General features: G+C 61.0%; 1 protein-coding gene and 1 long non-coding RNA gene across 2 annotated transcripts; both read right to left on the minus strand.

Annotated features, from left to right (window-relative positions):
• Window positions 1–865: 865 nt before the first annotated feature.
• LOC126036425 (uncharacterized) lies at window positions 866–1512 on the minus strand. Its single transcript, XR_007505149.1, has 3 exons — window positions 1460–1512; window positions 1054–1148; window positions 866–950 (listed from the first exon to the last, which is right to left on the minus strand). It is a non-coding gene; the product is annotated as an uncharacterized LOC126036425 (long non-coding RNA).
• A 9427-nt stretch (window positions 1513–10939) lies between these two features.
• LOC126035777 (uncharacterized) lies at window positions 10940–12894 on the minus strand. The gene is made up of 5 exons (XM_049794689.1): window positions 12665–12894; window positions 12295–12403; window positions 12004–12141; window positions 11463–11638; window positions 10940–11055 (listed from the first exon to the last, which is right to left on the minus strand). The coding sequence occupies exons 1-5, from the start codon at window positions 12892–12894 to the stop codon at window positions 10983–10985; spliced, it is 726 nt and encodes a 241-aa protein (XP_049650646.1). The 3' UTR covers window positions 10940–10982.
• Between the last annotated feature and the right edge of the window lie 3026 nt (window positions 12895–15920).

The raw sequence follows: 15920 nt of genomic DNA on the forward strand, positions 1-15920 counted from the left end.
GGCAACGTGCAGGGCAGCGGGCAGACAGAAGGCCCCTGCCTGGCCAGCTGGCCACAGCACTGCTGCCGTGCCCGTGCCAGGAGACCTTCCCTGCTCCCCTCCTGGGGAGCGGGAAGGGGAAATGCCCTTTTCCTGGGGGCTGGGAAGTGCATGCCATACCTGGCCTCGCTCCGTGTTCCGCCCCGCTCTGCTGGCATGGTATTGGCGCCACACGTCCGCTTCCACCTCTTGGCGCTTGGATGCCATCAGCAGCCGGAGCCGTTTTTCTGCCCTCTCGGTGCGGAGCGAGCCCGTTCCCTGGAGGGCAGGCACACACCACACAGGCGGCGTTAGTCTCCTCGGGCTTGGGCAGGGCGGGAGGGCTGGGACGGTGGGCAGCTCTTGCCGCCTCTTCTGCCCTGGCCCAGAGCCCGAGACGTGACGCAGGGCTGGCAAATCCCTAGGGCATACCGTTCCCGACGGCTGCGGAACGCACGCAGGGAGATGCAACCGCGGCTGAGCTGGAGGTCTGGGCTGCTTCAGCTCCTCCTGGGACTTCTCCCGGATTACTGGCAGGACTCTGAAGAGGCACGGCAGGCTGAGCTTGTGGAAGCCCAGTCTGAGCCGCTTGCTCTGGGATGGGCTTGCAGCCTGCCGCCCGGCTCCGGCACTGCCAGGCGGTTTGGCAGGAGGACGGCGTGTCCGGCAGGACAATGCCTCCCGGGCCTTTTGGCATTGGCGCAGGCAGCCCCCCGGCCGAGGGAAACACCTCCCTCGCACTACGACGAGGGCACGGTGTGGCCCCGCGCCACCAGCCACACCGCTCCTCCGCGAGGCTCACCTGGCCTGGCCGGCTTCCTTGGCTTTCGCCCGCTCGGCTTCCTTGGCTTTCGCCTGCTCGCCTTCCTTCGCCCGCTGCCTGGCTAGAGAAACCCTCCGCTGAGCCAGGAACACCGGGTCCAGCACGCTCACTGCAAGTGGGAGGCAAGAGGACAGCACAACAGCGTCTTTGGGACCCTGCGGGCCCGACAGGAGCGCCCACAGCCCCCGGCCAGCACTCGGCTGGGACATTACCTCTGCGGGCACCCCCGCCCCACGGCGCCGGCTCTCTCCTGGGCTTCAGAGAAATCGCAGGGGCCGACGGTTGGTGGGGGGTCTCAACTGCAAGCCTGGAAAACAGGAAGGCACCAGCTGGGCAAAAGGGCACCACGCTCCCTTGGGGGCTGGCGCACATCAGCTGCTGGCAGGCACCTGTGGGAGCCACTGCCAAGTCCCTGGAGGACGCGGCTCTCTGTGGCACCGGAGAGAAGCACTCTGCCGGTGCTTCCCTTGCCTTCCCAGCAGAAAGCTGGTGATTGCCGCACGCGCCCTCCTTGCTGCCCCCGCAGACCCTCCCGCCTCTCACTCTCTCAGGGCACATCGAGAGCGGACTGGCCGCTTTGTCTGCACTCTCCAAGCCGGGGAGGAGCGAGCATCTCACCTTGGCAGCGTGATGACCTCATCTCGACTGAGCCGGCTAAAATCGTTTTTGCCCGCGAAGGCCACGGTACGCAGCATCTTGGAGTCCTGCAAGGGGACAGGGACATATCAGCAGACGCCCAGGACACATGCTGGTTGCTCACAAAGGTGGCCAGCCCTCTCGCCGCTCAGAGACACAAAGGCTGCCTCTCAGGAAGCCTCGCACCACCTTCTCCCTTCATGTCATCAGCCCCTCCCTCAAAGGCGATGAGGCGCTACTGAGACTTGGCCTAGCTCATCGGGAGCGTGTCTAGGCCGCGTGGGGAGGCAGGGGACGGCAGCCAACAGAAAGCGGCTGGAGAGAGCCTTGACAGCATTGCCACAGAGCCCCGAGGAGAAGCCCCGCAGAAATGACAAGCTCACCCCGAGAAGAGCTGCCGGCATGTTGCCCGTGCCATCCAGCTCCAGCAGGCAGTCATCCAAGAAGGTCATGCTGACCACTTTTCTTCGCACGGCAAGGATGCCAATGCCCTTGAAGGAGAACTCCACCTCCTTGTTGTCTCGCAGGGCCCCAGCGAAGAAGAGCAGGGTCTCGTGTATGCACTGCTCCACGATTTCCCGGCGGAAGTGGATCTCGGCGGCGATCTCCTCAAAGTCCAGCAGAACGAACGGCGTCTCGTCTAGGAAACAAGCGCAAAGCAACCAAGTCGCTCCCACTGCAGTTCGGCCGACTCTGAGACTAGGTGCCATCGGCGCCCAGCCCTCGGGCAACGCTCTGCTGGAGAGCGCTCCCCCTTCACCTTCGGCCACGTCTGTAGGGTGGACCTGGGGCATAGCAGAAAGCAAAGAGAAGCTCTGCCTCCTGCTGCGAGCAACCAGCTGGGGCGGAGGGTGAGCTGGGGACATGAGGCTGGCTCCCCGGGGAGGGGCAGGCTGCTGGGTTGCCGTACGCGTGCCCGCGCTCAGAGCTCTCCAGGTCGGAAGAGACTTTGCTCGGCCATGTCACAGAGGTGTCGGCAGCAAGCCAAACGCAAGGGCTGTGCAGGGGAAGCACCCGTCCTCTTACCAGGAATTTTGGTCTTTGCACACTTGAGCTGGTAAAACTTCTTCAGAAACCTGCACGGCCGGAACACGGGTCTCTCAACGGGCAAAGCCTTGTCCTCTCCCACCGTGGCACGCGCTGGGACAAGTGCAAATGTCCCAACGCCAATGTCCACCGCCTGAAAACGCAAGCAAGGAGGGGGAGCGTTGGCAGGGTTGAGCAGAGGCGGCAAGGCTGCCAGACGACTCACGCGGCCGGCCCTGGGGATGGTACGTCGTGCCCTGCTCCGGAGGCCCGGAGGGGCAGGATGGGCCACGGCCAGGAGGCAAGGCTCACCCTCTTCTGCAAGAGCTGTCTCCGGATGTACCTAGATGCGCCAGCCCAGACTTTGCAGATTTCTGGAAAGCAAAGGAAAGGACGCCATGCTCTGAGTCAGCAACGGACAACCATCCAGCACTCCCCCACCCCTGGAGGCGACAATGGAGTGTGCTCAAGCCGCCCCTCGCAAACACTCGCAGCGCCGGGGCTGCCCAGCTGCGTTCTTGACCACCCCCGGCCTCCAAGCAGCCCGCCCTGTGCCCCGCAGAGGCCTGGGGGCAAAAGTAGTGTTTTGGGGAAGGGGATCCCGCCCGCTGACATGGGCAGCGGCTAGAGGCCTGGGCTACCAAAGCCACCCTTGAGCCCCAAGGCACCATCAGGCAGGCCTCTCCTTGCAGCCGCCGGTCCCCTCCAGAAGACCCCCGCTACAGCCCCAGCCCCAGCCCCAGCCCCAGGGTTTCCACAGCTCATCTCCACTTCATCTTGGCTCCCACAGTGCTCCTGCAAGGGGGCCTCACCGCTGGTGGTGAGCTCCTTGAGGGTCGGCAGATCCTCGGGCCCCAAGGGCTTGAAGAGCAGGTACTTAATCATCTTTGCCCCCCTGCACTGCGGCAGCTGGGCAAGAGGCGTTTGTCCTGCTACAAAACCCTTCTGCTCCTCTCCTCCTCCTCTTCCTCTCCTTCCTCCTCGGCACTTCCCCAAGCGGCGTCTCCAACACTCTCCCACGGCCTCCCCTCGCCTCCTCCTGGCAGCAGGGCAGCTCCTGCGGAGCACAGCACCGGCAAGAGCAGCCCTGGCGCTGCCCAGGCCTCGCTGGGGAGTGTGGACACAGGCACCGTGGGGAGTGGGAGCTGCCGCTCTGATGCGGGTGTTCCACTGTGACACCGTGCCGTGTCACACTGGGCTGTGGGGACCCGCCGCAGCAGCCACCTCCGTGTCACGCGGAGGTGGACCCACCCACCTTTGGCCCCAGCGTGGGCAGGGCAGCCCCACTGGGCACCTCAGGCTGCTGCGCTGACACTCCCGCCTGCGTATCTCAACTCGGCCCCCCTCGGCTGGCCACGCAGAAACTCTCGGAAGCCGGGAAGGAACGGGCGTCAATGCCGAAGGGGCTTTGTGCCCTCAGAACAGGGCTGGAGAGTGCTGTGGAAGGCGCCAAAGCTGAGCTACGGGAGCACGCGGGCCGCCCCTGAATGAGACCTAAACAGCATCTGGCACTCCCCGGATAAGGTTCTGAGGCTATGGTAGCACAGGAGTGGATGTAAATTACGGAGGCTGTTGTTATATTCTGGAGGGCTTTGAGGGCGTGGTTTAGCTGCTTAAAAGGAGTCGTTCATGGTAAAGCAGAACTCCTAGCTTTCTTTCTCAATGCTCTCGCTTAACTTTGACCTATTCTCTGATCGGAGACGTAAGACGATTCGGAAGGCCCCAGAGCCAGTCTGAGCCGGGAAAAGGAGACGAGGTAACAACTAGCCTAAAAACCAGGGAAGAGAAAGAACCTGCCTGGAGACGAGGAGAAGGGATTCTGCTTTGGGGAACGTAGGGTCGAGCCTGAGGGAAGAAGCAGACCCCGAGGGTGAGCGTGTATGCGCGAGGAGTCGAAAGGGGCACCCGTCGGCGCGCTGGAGGGGCCCGCTGCAAAGGGACTCCGGTCCTAGCCGGTAAAGTCTCGGGTGGTGCGCGTGCGACTCCTTGATTGCTGTGTGAACGCTGGGGCGGCAGCTTCTCCCTTAACAAGAGGTCCACCCCAGGCCCCAAGGGCAAGCCACCCGAAGCTGTGGTTCACAAGACAACACGCAGCCCCTCTTATCCCCCAGGGGCCACTGGGATGGACCTCTCTCGCCACGCCAGGATCCGCAAAGGAGGACCGCAACAGCACATGGCGCATGGCCTGCTGCAAAGACACGATGTGCCCGGCAAACGCATCCTCTCGCGCACGCTCGCCGTCCTGGAAGGCTTCGCTAAACGCTCCGCCCCACCCCCAGGGGCCCCACTGTCCCGTGGGGACCCTGAGCACAGCTCCAGGAGCAAGAGATACGCTAACAGCAGTGCCAGGAGAAATCCCCGTGGGCAGAGGGAAAGAGGAGACTGTTACCCAAGTGCCGCGGTTTAACCCCAGCCAGCAACTAAGCACTACGCAGCCGCTCGCTCACTCCCCCCCGCCCCCCCCCCCAGTGGGATGGAGGAGAAAATATGGAAGAGAAGTAAAACTCGTGGGTTGAGATAAGAACGGTTTAATAGAACAGAAAAGAAGAAACTACTAATGATAATAATAACACTAATAAAATGACAACAGTAATGCTAAAAGGATTGGAATGTACAAATGATGTGCAGTGCAGTTGCTCACCACCCGCCGATCGACACCCAGTTAGCCCCCAAGCGGCGGTTCCCCCCGCCCCCACTCCCCCCAGTTTATATACTAGTTGTGACGTCACATGGTATGGAATACAACGTATGGAATACGTTGGCCCGTTTGGGTCAGCTGCCCTGGCTGTGTCCTGTGCCAACTTCTTGTGCACCTCCAGCTTTCTCACTGACTGGGCTTGAGAAGCTGAAAAATCCTTGACTTTAGACTAAGCACTACTGAGCAACAACTGAAAACATCAGTGTTATCAACATTCTTTGCATACTGAACTCGAAACATAGCACTGTACCAGCTACTAGGAAGACAGTTAACTCTATCCCAGCTGAAACCAGGACACTGAGCAAGGAGCAAAGGTCCCATCAGCCCAAGCCCCAACTCCAGAGCGACAAGGAGGCCCCGAGGGCCTGAAGCCTCCGCCAGAAAGGCTAGCAATGAGCCATCCAGAAAGGCAGGGCGCACTGGAGTGCAGGGGCCAGCACACTGGGCAGCCTCACAGAGCAGCCTGTCCTGCCATTGCTCAGGGCAAGACACACACTATGGGAGGGAAGAGCACCAGCAGCACGCAAGGAGATGGGAATCTCACCCTTCCAGGTCCCGCAGGAGCTGGACCCTGTACTGTCCAAAAGAACCCCCAGATTCCAAGCAAACGCTCAGCTTGGTGGCGTCTGCAGACTCGCTGAGGGTGCACTCAGTCCCACTAGCTATGTCAGTAAGGAAGATGCCCAGTACTAGTCGTCCCAGAATAGACCCTTCAGCAACACGGGTCTCGCTTAGTTGCACATGCTGCTGCTCGAGCTCTTTTACCCTGCCAGATCAGGGCTTTCTTCTTCATGCTGTAGGTTACCTCGCCCAAAAGGGGCTTTTTCACTTCCAAAAGTTTCTCTCTTTCCTAAAGGAATAAACTCTCTACCAAGAAGGCCACTGGACAGTTCCTGAGTGTGAGCCAAGGCCTCAACTAAGGAGTGTCTTCAAGGAGGCACATTTCTCCATCCATGCGAGTGTAGCTCTTCAGGGAGCACCGAGCCCACCGGTTCCTTTGGCCAGTGTGACTCTGCTCCCAGAGAGTGCTGTGACCAGCCACGGAGCTCTGCTTATCCCTTACAAAGCGGTGTTGGGACGCACAGAAGCCGTGCTCTGCAGCCCCCGTGCCCCGCGCCCTGGCAAGGACGCCGCTCTTCCAGTCGCGTGGCCTGTCGCCACTGGCTGGCAGGACCAGTCCCCCCGGCCCCTTTGCCCAAAACCCCCTCCGACCTGTCCCCTTGGGCGCAGAGAAGGGCAATGCAGGGAGCAGCACGGTCACTCCGGCTGGGCACAGGCGCCAGCAGCCTGTATTTGGCACGTTCCCCTTTGCAAAGGCCCTCCTCCTCGCCCCTGCCACCCACCGCTGACGGCTCTGCCGCTGACACGGGTGGCCGCCGTGAGGACCACGGCCCCTGCCGTTGGACTCTGCGGGGCTGCTCGCCGCTACTGGGCTCCTCCCTTTTCTCCTCCCTTTCTCCCTTTTCGCCTCCTTTTCGGGCTTTTTCAGAACCTCTTCCGTTTCTGTGGCTGCAGCAGGATTTCCTGTGGGAGCAGGATTTCCCATGCCGACATGGCCCTGGGGCTCTGGGGGCTCTTGGCCGATGGAGGGGCGTGGGGGCCCAGGAAACGCACTGGGAGAAGGGGCAGAAAGCAGCACCCAGAGACCCCGACTGCCAGGGAAACAGGCATTTATTTCCTTTTCTGTGAAGACACCATCGCTGGGGCCCTGCTAGTGCCGCCGGCGAGGCGGCCTCTTGCAGGGCCGGGGAGAGTCCTGGGGGCCAGGGGCCCTCCTCTTTGCGGGGCGCCGGCGCCCCCCGGGCGAGCGGTCCCTGCCCCGGCCGGGAGCGGAGGGGCTGCGGCTGCAGCCCTGGGCAGAGGGACCTGCCGCCGCCTCCTGCCCCGGCTCCTCCTGGGGCTGCTCCTGCTCTGCCCCTGACGGGCTGCCGGAGGAGCTCGGGTGAGGGGTGGGAGTCCCCTCCTGGGAGCCGGTGGAGCTGGAGCTGGCGGAGCTGGAGCTGGCCGCAGGGCTGTTGTCCTCCTCCCCGGCACCATGGGAGCGCAGCAGCCTCCGGGCCTCCTCGCTGCACTGACGCACAACGGTGTTGATGGTGCCGTGGACCAGAGATGCTGTATATTCCCCAAGGACAGGCCGCAGCATCCGGACCATGACCTCCGCATCCGGACCGTAGATGCATAGAGCGTGCAGGATGCTGCTCTCTGCACTCTTTGCCTCCCACCACCATGGCCCAAAGATTGCCTCCAGCTCCTGGCGCAGCCAGGGCAGCACGGGATCGAGGAGGTGCTGCTGCCTTTGGAAAAGTTCTGCCCAGACCTCAGGCAGGAGGCCACCCACGGCCTCTGGCCCCGCAGCCCCCTGCTCAGCTGGGGACGGTATCCCCTGCGGAGACGATGGAGGGGACGCCGCAGGGTGCTGGGGGCTGTTTTCGGGCAGGGGGCCGGGAGCGCTGCCTGCCTGGCTGCTGGCATCTGGCCGCTCTTCGGTGTCTGCGACGACACACTGCAGATAGTCGTCTTCTGCCAGCACAGAAAACCTGACATGCTCTACTGGTCTTCTGCAGAGTGGGCACTCTGGTTTCACCTCTGTCCAACGCAGGATGCAGCCCAGGCAGAACTGGTGGCGACAGGGCATGGCGTAAGAGACGTCGTCTCGAGCATCCTGGCAGATGGGGCAGCTCCACTCCGTCTCCGTGGCCATGTTCGCGCTCCGCGGCAGGTTGGGGAGAGCTGAGGATGAGGAGCTGCTCCCCCTCGCTGGCGCCGGCACTGCCAAAGGGTGTCGCGCGCTGCAAAAGGGAGAGAGGCCACGGTCGCTCGCTGTCCCGGGCAGAGGAGCGGAGCAAGGAACGCCCAGGCCCCTCGAGAAGGACACCCTCCCGGCTCCACGAGCCCCATCGCCCGCCCCACGGCCACCCCGGGGGGACGCTTCCCCGCACAGCTCACCTCCGCTGCTGCAAGCTTGCCCCGCGGTGCCCGGCCGCCTGAACCTGGCAGGGCCGGGGAAACACAGGGGGTGGCTCCGGGACGGGCAGCGAGAGCTGCCGGCGGCAGCCCCCAAAGCACCACCCGGCACCAGGAGAAGCCTCGCTCGACCCTCCGGACCTCGCAGGCACGCTCGGCAGGAGTCCAGGCACGAGCCAGACTGGCCCAGGCTCTGCCGGCGCCCGAAGCTAAGCAGCGAGGCACGCGAGGTCACAGTCCACCGCCCGCTGACGTCAACAGTCCACCGCCAGGTGATGCCACCCTCCACCACACGGTGATGTCACAATGGACCGTCCACCCTCTCAAAGACAGTTTTGGAATAAAGTACAGGAAGAATTGCATGGCTTTGAGGACCAGGGGAATAGAAAATGGACTGAGTAGACCAACCTGTAGAACAATTCATAGAAAGGTTTCTGCTCCAAGTTGAGGAATCTAAACTTAGAAACGGCAGCAGAGGACAGAACAAAGTGATCCATTACGAAACGTCTCCGAGACATCAATGTAATGCCTACTGTGAAAAAACTGTTAGTATCTTAGGAAAAAAAAACAGCAATTAACAAGCCGGACCTTGAGAGTCAAAATAGTTTGATACCCTATTCAGAGTTTCTTTTCAGAAATCCAAGGATTTTTCCACATGAATTGGTTTTCCTTTTGTAACGGCACTTCATCACGTCAAAAAAACAGAAAGAAGAAAAAGAAAAACCTAAATAATATACCAACTGGAATGCCAAAGTATGAGGCATTTAAATAGTTTCTCCTTCACTCGTTACAAAAACACAAGGACTGGTTTGATGAACAAAATCCTTTGGTGTGTGAAGTAGTTAGGAAGCGTCTCTTTGTCTCACGCGGAGGGCAATAGTTTACTATTTCATACAGCCTCCCTCAAAACACGTCGTTAGCTGTCACATGTGACAAAATTTGTCTGAAGCTGCCTTTCAGCAGCAACACTGTTAAATGCAAGATCAGTTTTCTACGTAAACGGCATACGACTACACGACGGCTACGTCAGCAACCCTTTCTTTCCAAGCTGCGTAGTTGTGTCCCAACTAACTATAATGAAGCGTGGCAATTCTGCTAGGTGTTTCTTGGGAAGTAACTTACCAAGATTCATCAAGTCCGTGGAAAATTTCAGGTTTGGGTTTAAGGCCCCAGTCCTTTCCATCTTGCATTTGTTCAGTGAACGGAAACAAGGCCTTCTCTTGTGAGGAAGCCATGAGGAAACAGGTCATATTGCCCAGTCAGTCAATCAGCCAATAGAGACCCAATAACCTCTATTAGGATTCCCTATAGGTTTCATTTGTTAGATGAAAAAAATAGAAGCCGTTTCGAAACACTAAAGCATTTGATACTACAAATTTCACAAAAGCAGGGGTGGGATTAATATTTTGTCTGCAATACAAAGTGATGCCTTAACTCTTCATCCTAAAAGCAGCCAGTAAGGATAAAGACGGTGGAGTTGAAACCGAGATGTAAGTGATCTTAAAACGTGTTTCCTATGTTGTTTTTTTAACTCAGAAACAAAAGAATATACTTAAATTTCTCAATTTCCCTGTTGTTCACTGAAGGTACTGTGCTTGGAGAGAGCTCCACAACGTACACGTTGCAACGGACTAGAGCAGAACAGAACAGAACAGAGTAGAATAGAGTAGAACAGAACAGAGCGGAACTATTCCAGTTGGAATGGGACCTAGAACAATCACCTAGTCCAACTGCCTGACCACTTCAGGGCTGACCAGGTTAAAGCATGTTATGAGGGGCATTGCCCAAATGCCTCTTCAACAGTGACAGGCAGGAAGCATCGACCACCTCTCTAGGAAGGCTGTTCCAGTGTTTGACCCCCCTCTCTAGTAAAGAAAGGCCTCCATCACGGGTGTGAGTGCAGAATACATGCAGATAATCACAGAATCGCTTTGTATTTGCAAAATAAGCTTCCTTTCCAAACGTTTCAAGGGGGCGGGGGCAGAGGCGGAGGGGGGGAAGTGTGTTAAGAATCAGCACTTCCACACTGAAGAGAGACTCCAGCAAGCAAAAATTCCGTCTTGTCTAAACTTTAACTTTGGACAGGTTCATCCTTAGTCTGACGTCTGGGAAACAATGCAATTCGGTCCAGGTTTACATCTGCGACACAGACATATACGCAAAGTAAAACCGAGATTCATCTGCATAGAAATAGAAGTTTTGAATGTATAACGAACAACGTAGCTGGAGACAGTCCATCCGTATTGAGCAAAAGAGTATTTTGATTACGGCCTTTGGAGACAAAGGCAGCCTTGACAGTGAAATCACCCGAGAGTAAAGCTGATGCCCTGAAAAAATAGCTTCAGAGTACATCAGTGCAATACCACGACTGTCGTGGTACTCCAGCAAGCTGCACAGCCGATGGGGTTTTCTTTGGCCAGCGTGGACCTGGCGCTCTGCTTATCCCTTACAAAGCGGTGTTGGGATGCACGGAAGCCGTGCTCTGCAGCCCCCGTGCCCCGCGCCCTGGCAAGGACGCCGCTCTTCCAGTCGCGTGGCCTGTCGCCACTAGCTGGCAGGACCAGTCCCACCCGCCCCCCTGCCCAAAACCCCCTCCGACCAGGGGGCTGCAGGGCCCCTCCCGTCCCCTTGGACGCAGAGAAAGGCAGCGCGGAGAGCAGCATGGTCACTCCGGCTGGGCACAGGCGCCAACAGCCTTTTATTTGGCACGTTCCCCTTTGCCGAGGCCCTGCCACCCGCCGCTGACGGCTCTCCCGCTGACACGGGTGGCCGTCGTGAGGGCCAAGGCCCCTGCCGCTGGACTCTGCGGGGCCGCTCTCAGCTTCGTGGCGTGGCTGGCAGTCCCTGGGCCTTCCCACGGCGCTCCAACAGCCTCGTCTTCTCCCCCTTGCTAAAGGACACAGAAGAAAGGGCCTCAGCTCTGTGGCCGGGCAGAAGGGCCCGCAACGCCCCAAAGCCTGGCTCAGGCCAGCGGTTCTGGGAGGTGCTGCCGAGGCCAGCCCGCGGCTCTGTGTGGCGTCTCGTGGGCCCTCGTGCCCCAACCCATCTGCGGCGAGGAGAGCGCAGATCGGCCGGGGCTGAAGCCGGCAGGGCCGAGAGCCGGGACCGAGCGGGCATCGCAGCTGAGGGCCGGGTGCCCGGGAGTCACCGCGCGGGGAGGACGAGCACAGGCTGCCTGCTTTGGGAAGGCAGAGCCCAGCCAGCTGAGCCAGCCTTCCGTCTTCAGCCCGGACGCCTCCAGTGGTGGGAGCCGCCCGAGGCTTTCCCTGGCCTCTGCAGGAGCCGGCACACACTTACACTGCCCACGCTCTCTCCGGGAGGTGCAGCTCTGCCGGCCCCTCTGACGCTCCCTGTCCTGCGGCGCTTTGGCATCTCTCCTTCTTCTGCAGCCCCTCCTTCAGCTTCTCGGCATAGGCCTTTCTCAGGAGGTGGGGAGGGCGGTAGGGATCCTCAAAGACGTAGCGGCAGGGGCTCTGCAAAGGCAGAAGACACTCTCCTAAAGCCCCGCCACCACTTGCTGGGGCTGCTCCCAAGGCTTCAGCCCAGGCGCGTGACTTGCGCAGTCTTCTGGGCGGTGGTGCTGAGCCCTCGTGGAGAGGTATGGGCACACAACAGACCGCCCGTGCCACAGCCGACTGCACGCGTCGGCCTGGGGCCGTAGGGACAGCTCCTCTTGCAGGGCAACGTGCAGGGCAGCGGGCAGACAGAAGGCCCCTGCCTGGCCAGCTGGCCACAGCACTGCTGCCGTGCCCGTGCCAGGAGACCTTCCCTGCTCCCCTCCTGGGGAGCGGGAAGGGGAAATGCCCTTTTCCTGGGGGCTGGGAAGTGCATGCCATACCTGGCCTCGCTCCGTGTTCCGCCCCGCTCTGCTGGCATGGTATTGGCGCCACACGTCCGCTTCCACCTCTTGGCGCTTGGATGCCATCAGCAGCCGGAGCCGTTTTTCTGCCCTCTCGGTGCGGAGCGAGCCCGTTCCCTGGAGGGCAGGCACACACCACACAGGCGGCGTTAGTCTCCTCGGGCTTGGGCAGGGCGGGAGGGCTGGGACGGTGGGCAGCTCTTGCCGCCTCTTCTGCCCTGGCCCAGAGCCCGAGACGTGACGCAGGGCTGGCAAATCCCTAGGGCATACCGTTCCCGACGGCTGCGGAACGCACGCAGGGAGATGCAACCGCGGCTGAGCTGGAGGTCTGGGCTGCTTCAGCTCCTCCTGGGACTTCTCCCGGATTACTGGCAGGACTCTGAAGAGGCACGGCAGGCTGAGCTTGTGGAAGCCCAGTCTGAGCCGCTTGCTCTGGGATGGGCTTGCAGCCTGCCGCCCGGCTCCGGCACTGCCAGGCGGTTTGGCAGGAGGACGGCGTGTCCGGCAGGACAATGCCTCCCGGGCCTTTTGGCATTGGCGCAGGCAGCCCCCCGGCCGAGGGAAACACCTCCCTCGCACTACGACGAGGGCACGGTGTGGCCCCGCGCCGCCAGCCACACCGCTCCTCCGCGAGGCTCACCTGGCCTGGCCGGCTTCCTTGGCTTTCGCCCGCTCGGCTTCCTTGGCTTTCGCCTGCTCGCCTTCCTTCGCCCGCTGCCTGGCTAGAGAAACCCTCCGCTGAGCCAGGAACACCGGGTCCAGCACGCTCACTGCAAGTGGGAGGCAAGAGGACAGCACAACAGCGTCTTTGGGACCCTGCGGGCCCGACAGGACCGCCCACAGCCCCCGGCCAGCACTCGGCTGGGACATTACCTCTGCGGGCACCCCCGCCCCACGGCGCCGGCTCTCTCCTGGGCTTCAGAGAAATCGCAGGGGCCGACGGTTGGTGGGGGGTCTCAACTGCAAGCCTGGAAAACAGGAAGGCACCAGCTGGGCAAAAGGGCACCACGCTCCCTTGGGGGCTGGCGCACATCAGCTGCTGGCAGGCACCTGTGGGAGCCACTGCCAAGTCCCTGGAGGACGCGGCTCTCTGTGGCACCGGAGAGAAGCACTCTGCCGGTGCTTCCCTTGCCTTCCCAGCAGAAAGCTGGTGATTGCCGCACGCGCCCTCCTTGCTGCCCCCGCAGACCCTCCCGCCTCTCACTCTCTCAGGGCACATCGAGAGCGGACTGGCCGCTTTGTCTGCACTCTCCAAGCCGGGGAGGAGCGAGCATCTCACCTTGGCAGCGTGATGACCTCATCTCGACTGAGCCGGCTAAAATCGTTTTTGCCCGCGAAGGCCACGGTACGCAGCATCTTGGAGTCCTGCAAGGGGACAGGGACATATCAGCAGACGCCCAGGACACGTGCTGGTTGCTCACAAAGGTGGCCAGCCCTCTCGCCGCTCAGAGACACAAAGGCTGCCTCTCAGGAAGCCTCGCACCACCTTCTCCCTTCATGTCATCAGCCCCTCCCTCAAAGGGGACGAGGCGCTACTGAGACTTGGCCTAGCTCATCGAGAGCGTGTCTAGGCCGAGTGGCGAGGCAGGTGACGGCAGCCAACAAAAAGCGGCTGGAGAGAGCCTTGACAGCATTGCCACAGAGCCCCGAGGAGAAGCCCCGCAGAAATGACAAGCTCACCCCGAGAAGAGCTGCCGGCATGTTGCCCGTGCCATCCAGCTCCAGCAGGCAGTCATCCAAGAAGGTCATGCTGACCACTTTTCTTCGCACGGCAAGGATGCCAATGCCCTTGAAGGAGAACTCCACCTCCTTGTTGTCTCGCAGGGCCCCAGCGAAGAAGAGCAGGGTCTCGTGTATGCACTGCTCCACGATTTCCCGGCGGAAGTGGATCTCGGCGGCGATCTCCTCAAAGTCCAGCGGAACGAACGGCGTCTCGTCTAGGAAACAAGCGCAAAGCAACCAAGTCGCTCCCACTGCAGTTCGGCCGACTCTGAGACTAGGTGCCATCGGCGCCCAGCCCTCGGGCAACGCTCTGCTGGAGAGCGCTCCCCCTTCACCTTCGGCCACGTCTGTAGGGTGGACCTGGGGCATAGCAGAAAGCAAAGAGAAGCTCTGCCTCCTGCTGCGAGCAACCAGCTGGGGCGGAGGGTGAGCTGGGGACATGAGGCTGGCTCCCCGGGGAGGGGCAGGCTGCTGGGTTGCCGTACGCGTGCCCGCGCTCAGAGCTCTCCAGGTCGGAAGAGACTTTGCTCGGCCATGTCACAGAGGTGTCGGCAGCAAGCCAAACGCAAGGGCTGTGCAGGGGAAGCACCCGTCCTCTTACCAGGAATTTTGGTCTTTGCACACTTGAGCTGGTAAAACTTCTTCAGAAACCTGCACGGCCGGAACACGGGTCTCTCAACAGGCAAAGCCTTGTCCTCTCCCACCGTGGCACGCACTGGGACAAGTGCAAATGTCCCAACGCCAATGTCCACCGCCTGAAAACGCAAGCAAGGAGGGGGAGCGTTGGCAGGGTTGAGCAGAGGCGGCAAGGCTGCCAGACGACTCACGCGGCCGGCCCTGGGGATGGTACGTCGTGCCCTGCTCCGGAGGCCCGGAGGGGCAGGATGGGCCACGGCCAGGAGGCAAGGCTCACCCTCTTCTGCAAGAGCTGTCTCCGGATGTACCTAGATGCGCCAGCCCAGACTTTGCAGATTTCTGGAAAGCAAAGGAAAGGACGCCATGCTCTGAGTCAGCAACGGACAACCATCCAGCACTCCCCCACCCCTGGAGGCGACAATGGAGTGTGCTCAAGCCGCCCCTCGCAAACACTCGCAGCGCCGGGGCTGCCCAGCTGCGTTCTTGACCACCCCCGGCCTCCAAGCAGCCCGCCCTGTGCCCCGCAGAGGCCTGGGGGCAAAAGTAGTGTTTTGGGGAAGGGGATCCCGCCCGCTGACATGGGCAGCGGCTAGAGGCCTGGGCTACCAAAGCCACCCTTGAGCCCCAAGGCACCATCAGGCAGGCCTCTCCTTGCAGCCGCCGGTCCCCTCCAGAAGACCCCCGCTACAGCCCCAGCCCCAGCCCCAGCCCCAGGGTTTCCACAGCTCATCTCCACTTCATCTTGGCTCCCACAGCGCTCCTGCAAGGGGGCCTCACCGCTGGTGGTGAGCTCCTTGAGGGTCGGCAGATCCTCGGGCCCCAAGGGCTTGAAGAGCAGGTACTTAATCATCTTTGCCCCCCTGCACTGCGGCAGCTGGGCAAGAGGCGTTTGTCCTGCTACAAAACCCTTCTGCTCCTCTCCTCCTCCTCTTCCTCTCCTTCCTCCTCGGCACTTCCCCAAGCGGCGTCTCCAACACTCTCCCACGGCCTCCCCTCGCCTCCTCCTGGCAGCAGGGCAGCTCCTGCGGAGCACAGCACCGGCAAGAGCAGCCCTGGCGCTGCCCAGGCCTCGCTGGGGAGTGTGGACACAGGCACCGTGGGGAGTGGGAGCTGCCGCTCTGATGCGGGTGTTCCACTGTGACACCGTGCCGTGTCACACTGGGCTGTGGGGACCCGCCGCAGCAGCCACCTCCGTGTCACGCGGAGGTGGACCCACCCACCTTTGGCCCCAGCGTGGGCAGGGCAGCCCCACTGGGCACCTCAGGCTGCTGCGCTGACACTCCCGCCTGCGTATCTCAACTCGGCCCCCCTTGGCTGGCCACGCAGAAACTCTCGGAAGCCGGGAAGGAACGGGCGTCAATGCCGAAGGGGCTTTGTGCCCTCAGAACAGGGCTGGAGAGTGCTGCGGAAGGCGCCAAAGCGCTATCAAAATAGTTTGATACCCTATTCTAAGTTTCTTTCAGAAAGAGTATTTTGACTACAAAGTTTGGAGACAATGGGAGTGTTGGCAATGAAATTATCCAAGAGCAAATTTGATG

The sequence above is a fragment of the Accipiter gentilis genome, chromosome Z (genome assembly GCF_929443795.1).
Source record: "Accipiter gentilis chromosome Z, bAccGen1.1, whole genome shotgun sequence".
In the NCBI taxonomy this organism is placed as follows: domain Eukaryota; kingdom Metazoa; phylum Chordata; class Aves; order Accipitriformes; family Accipitridae; genus Astur; species Astur gentilis.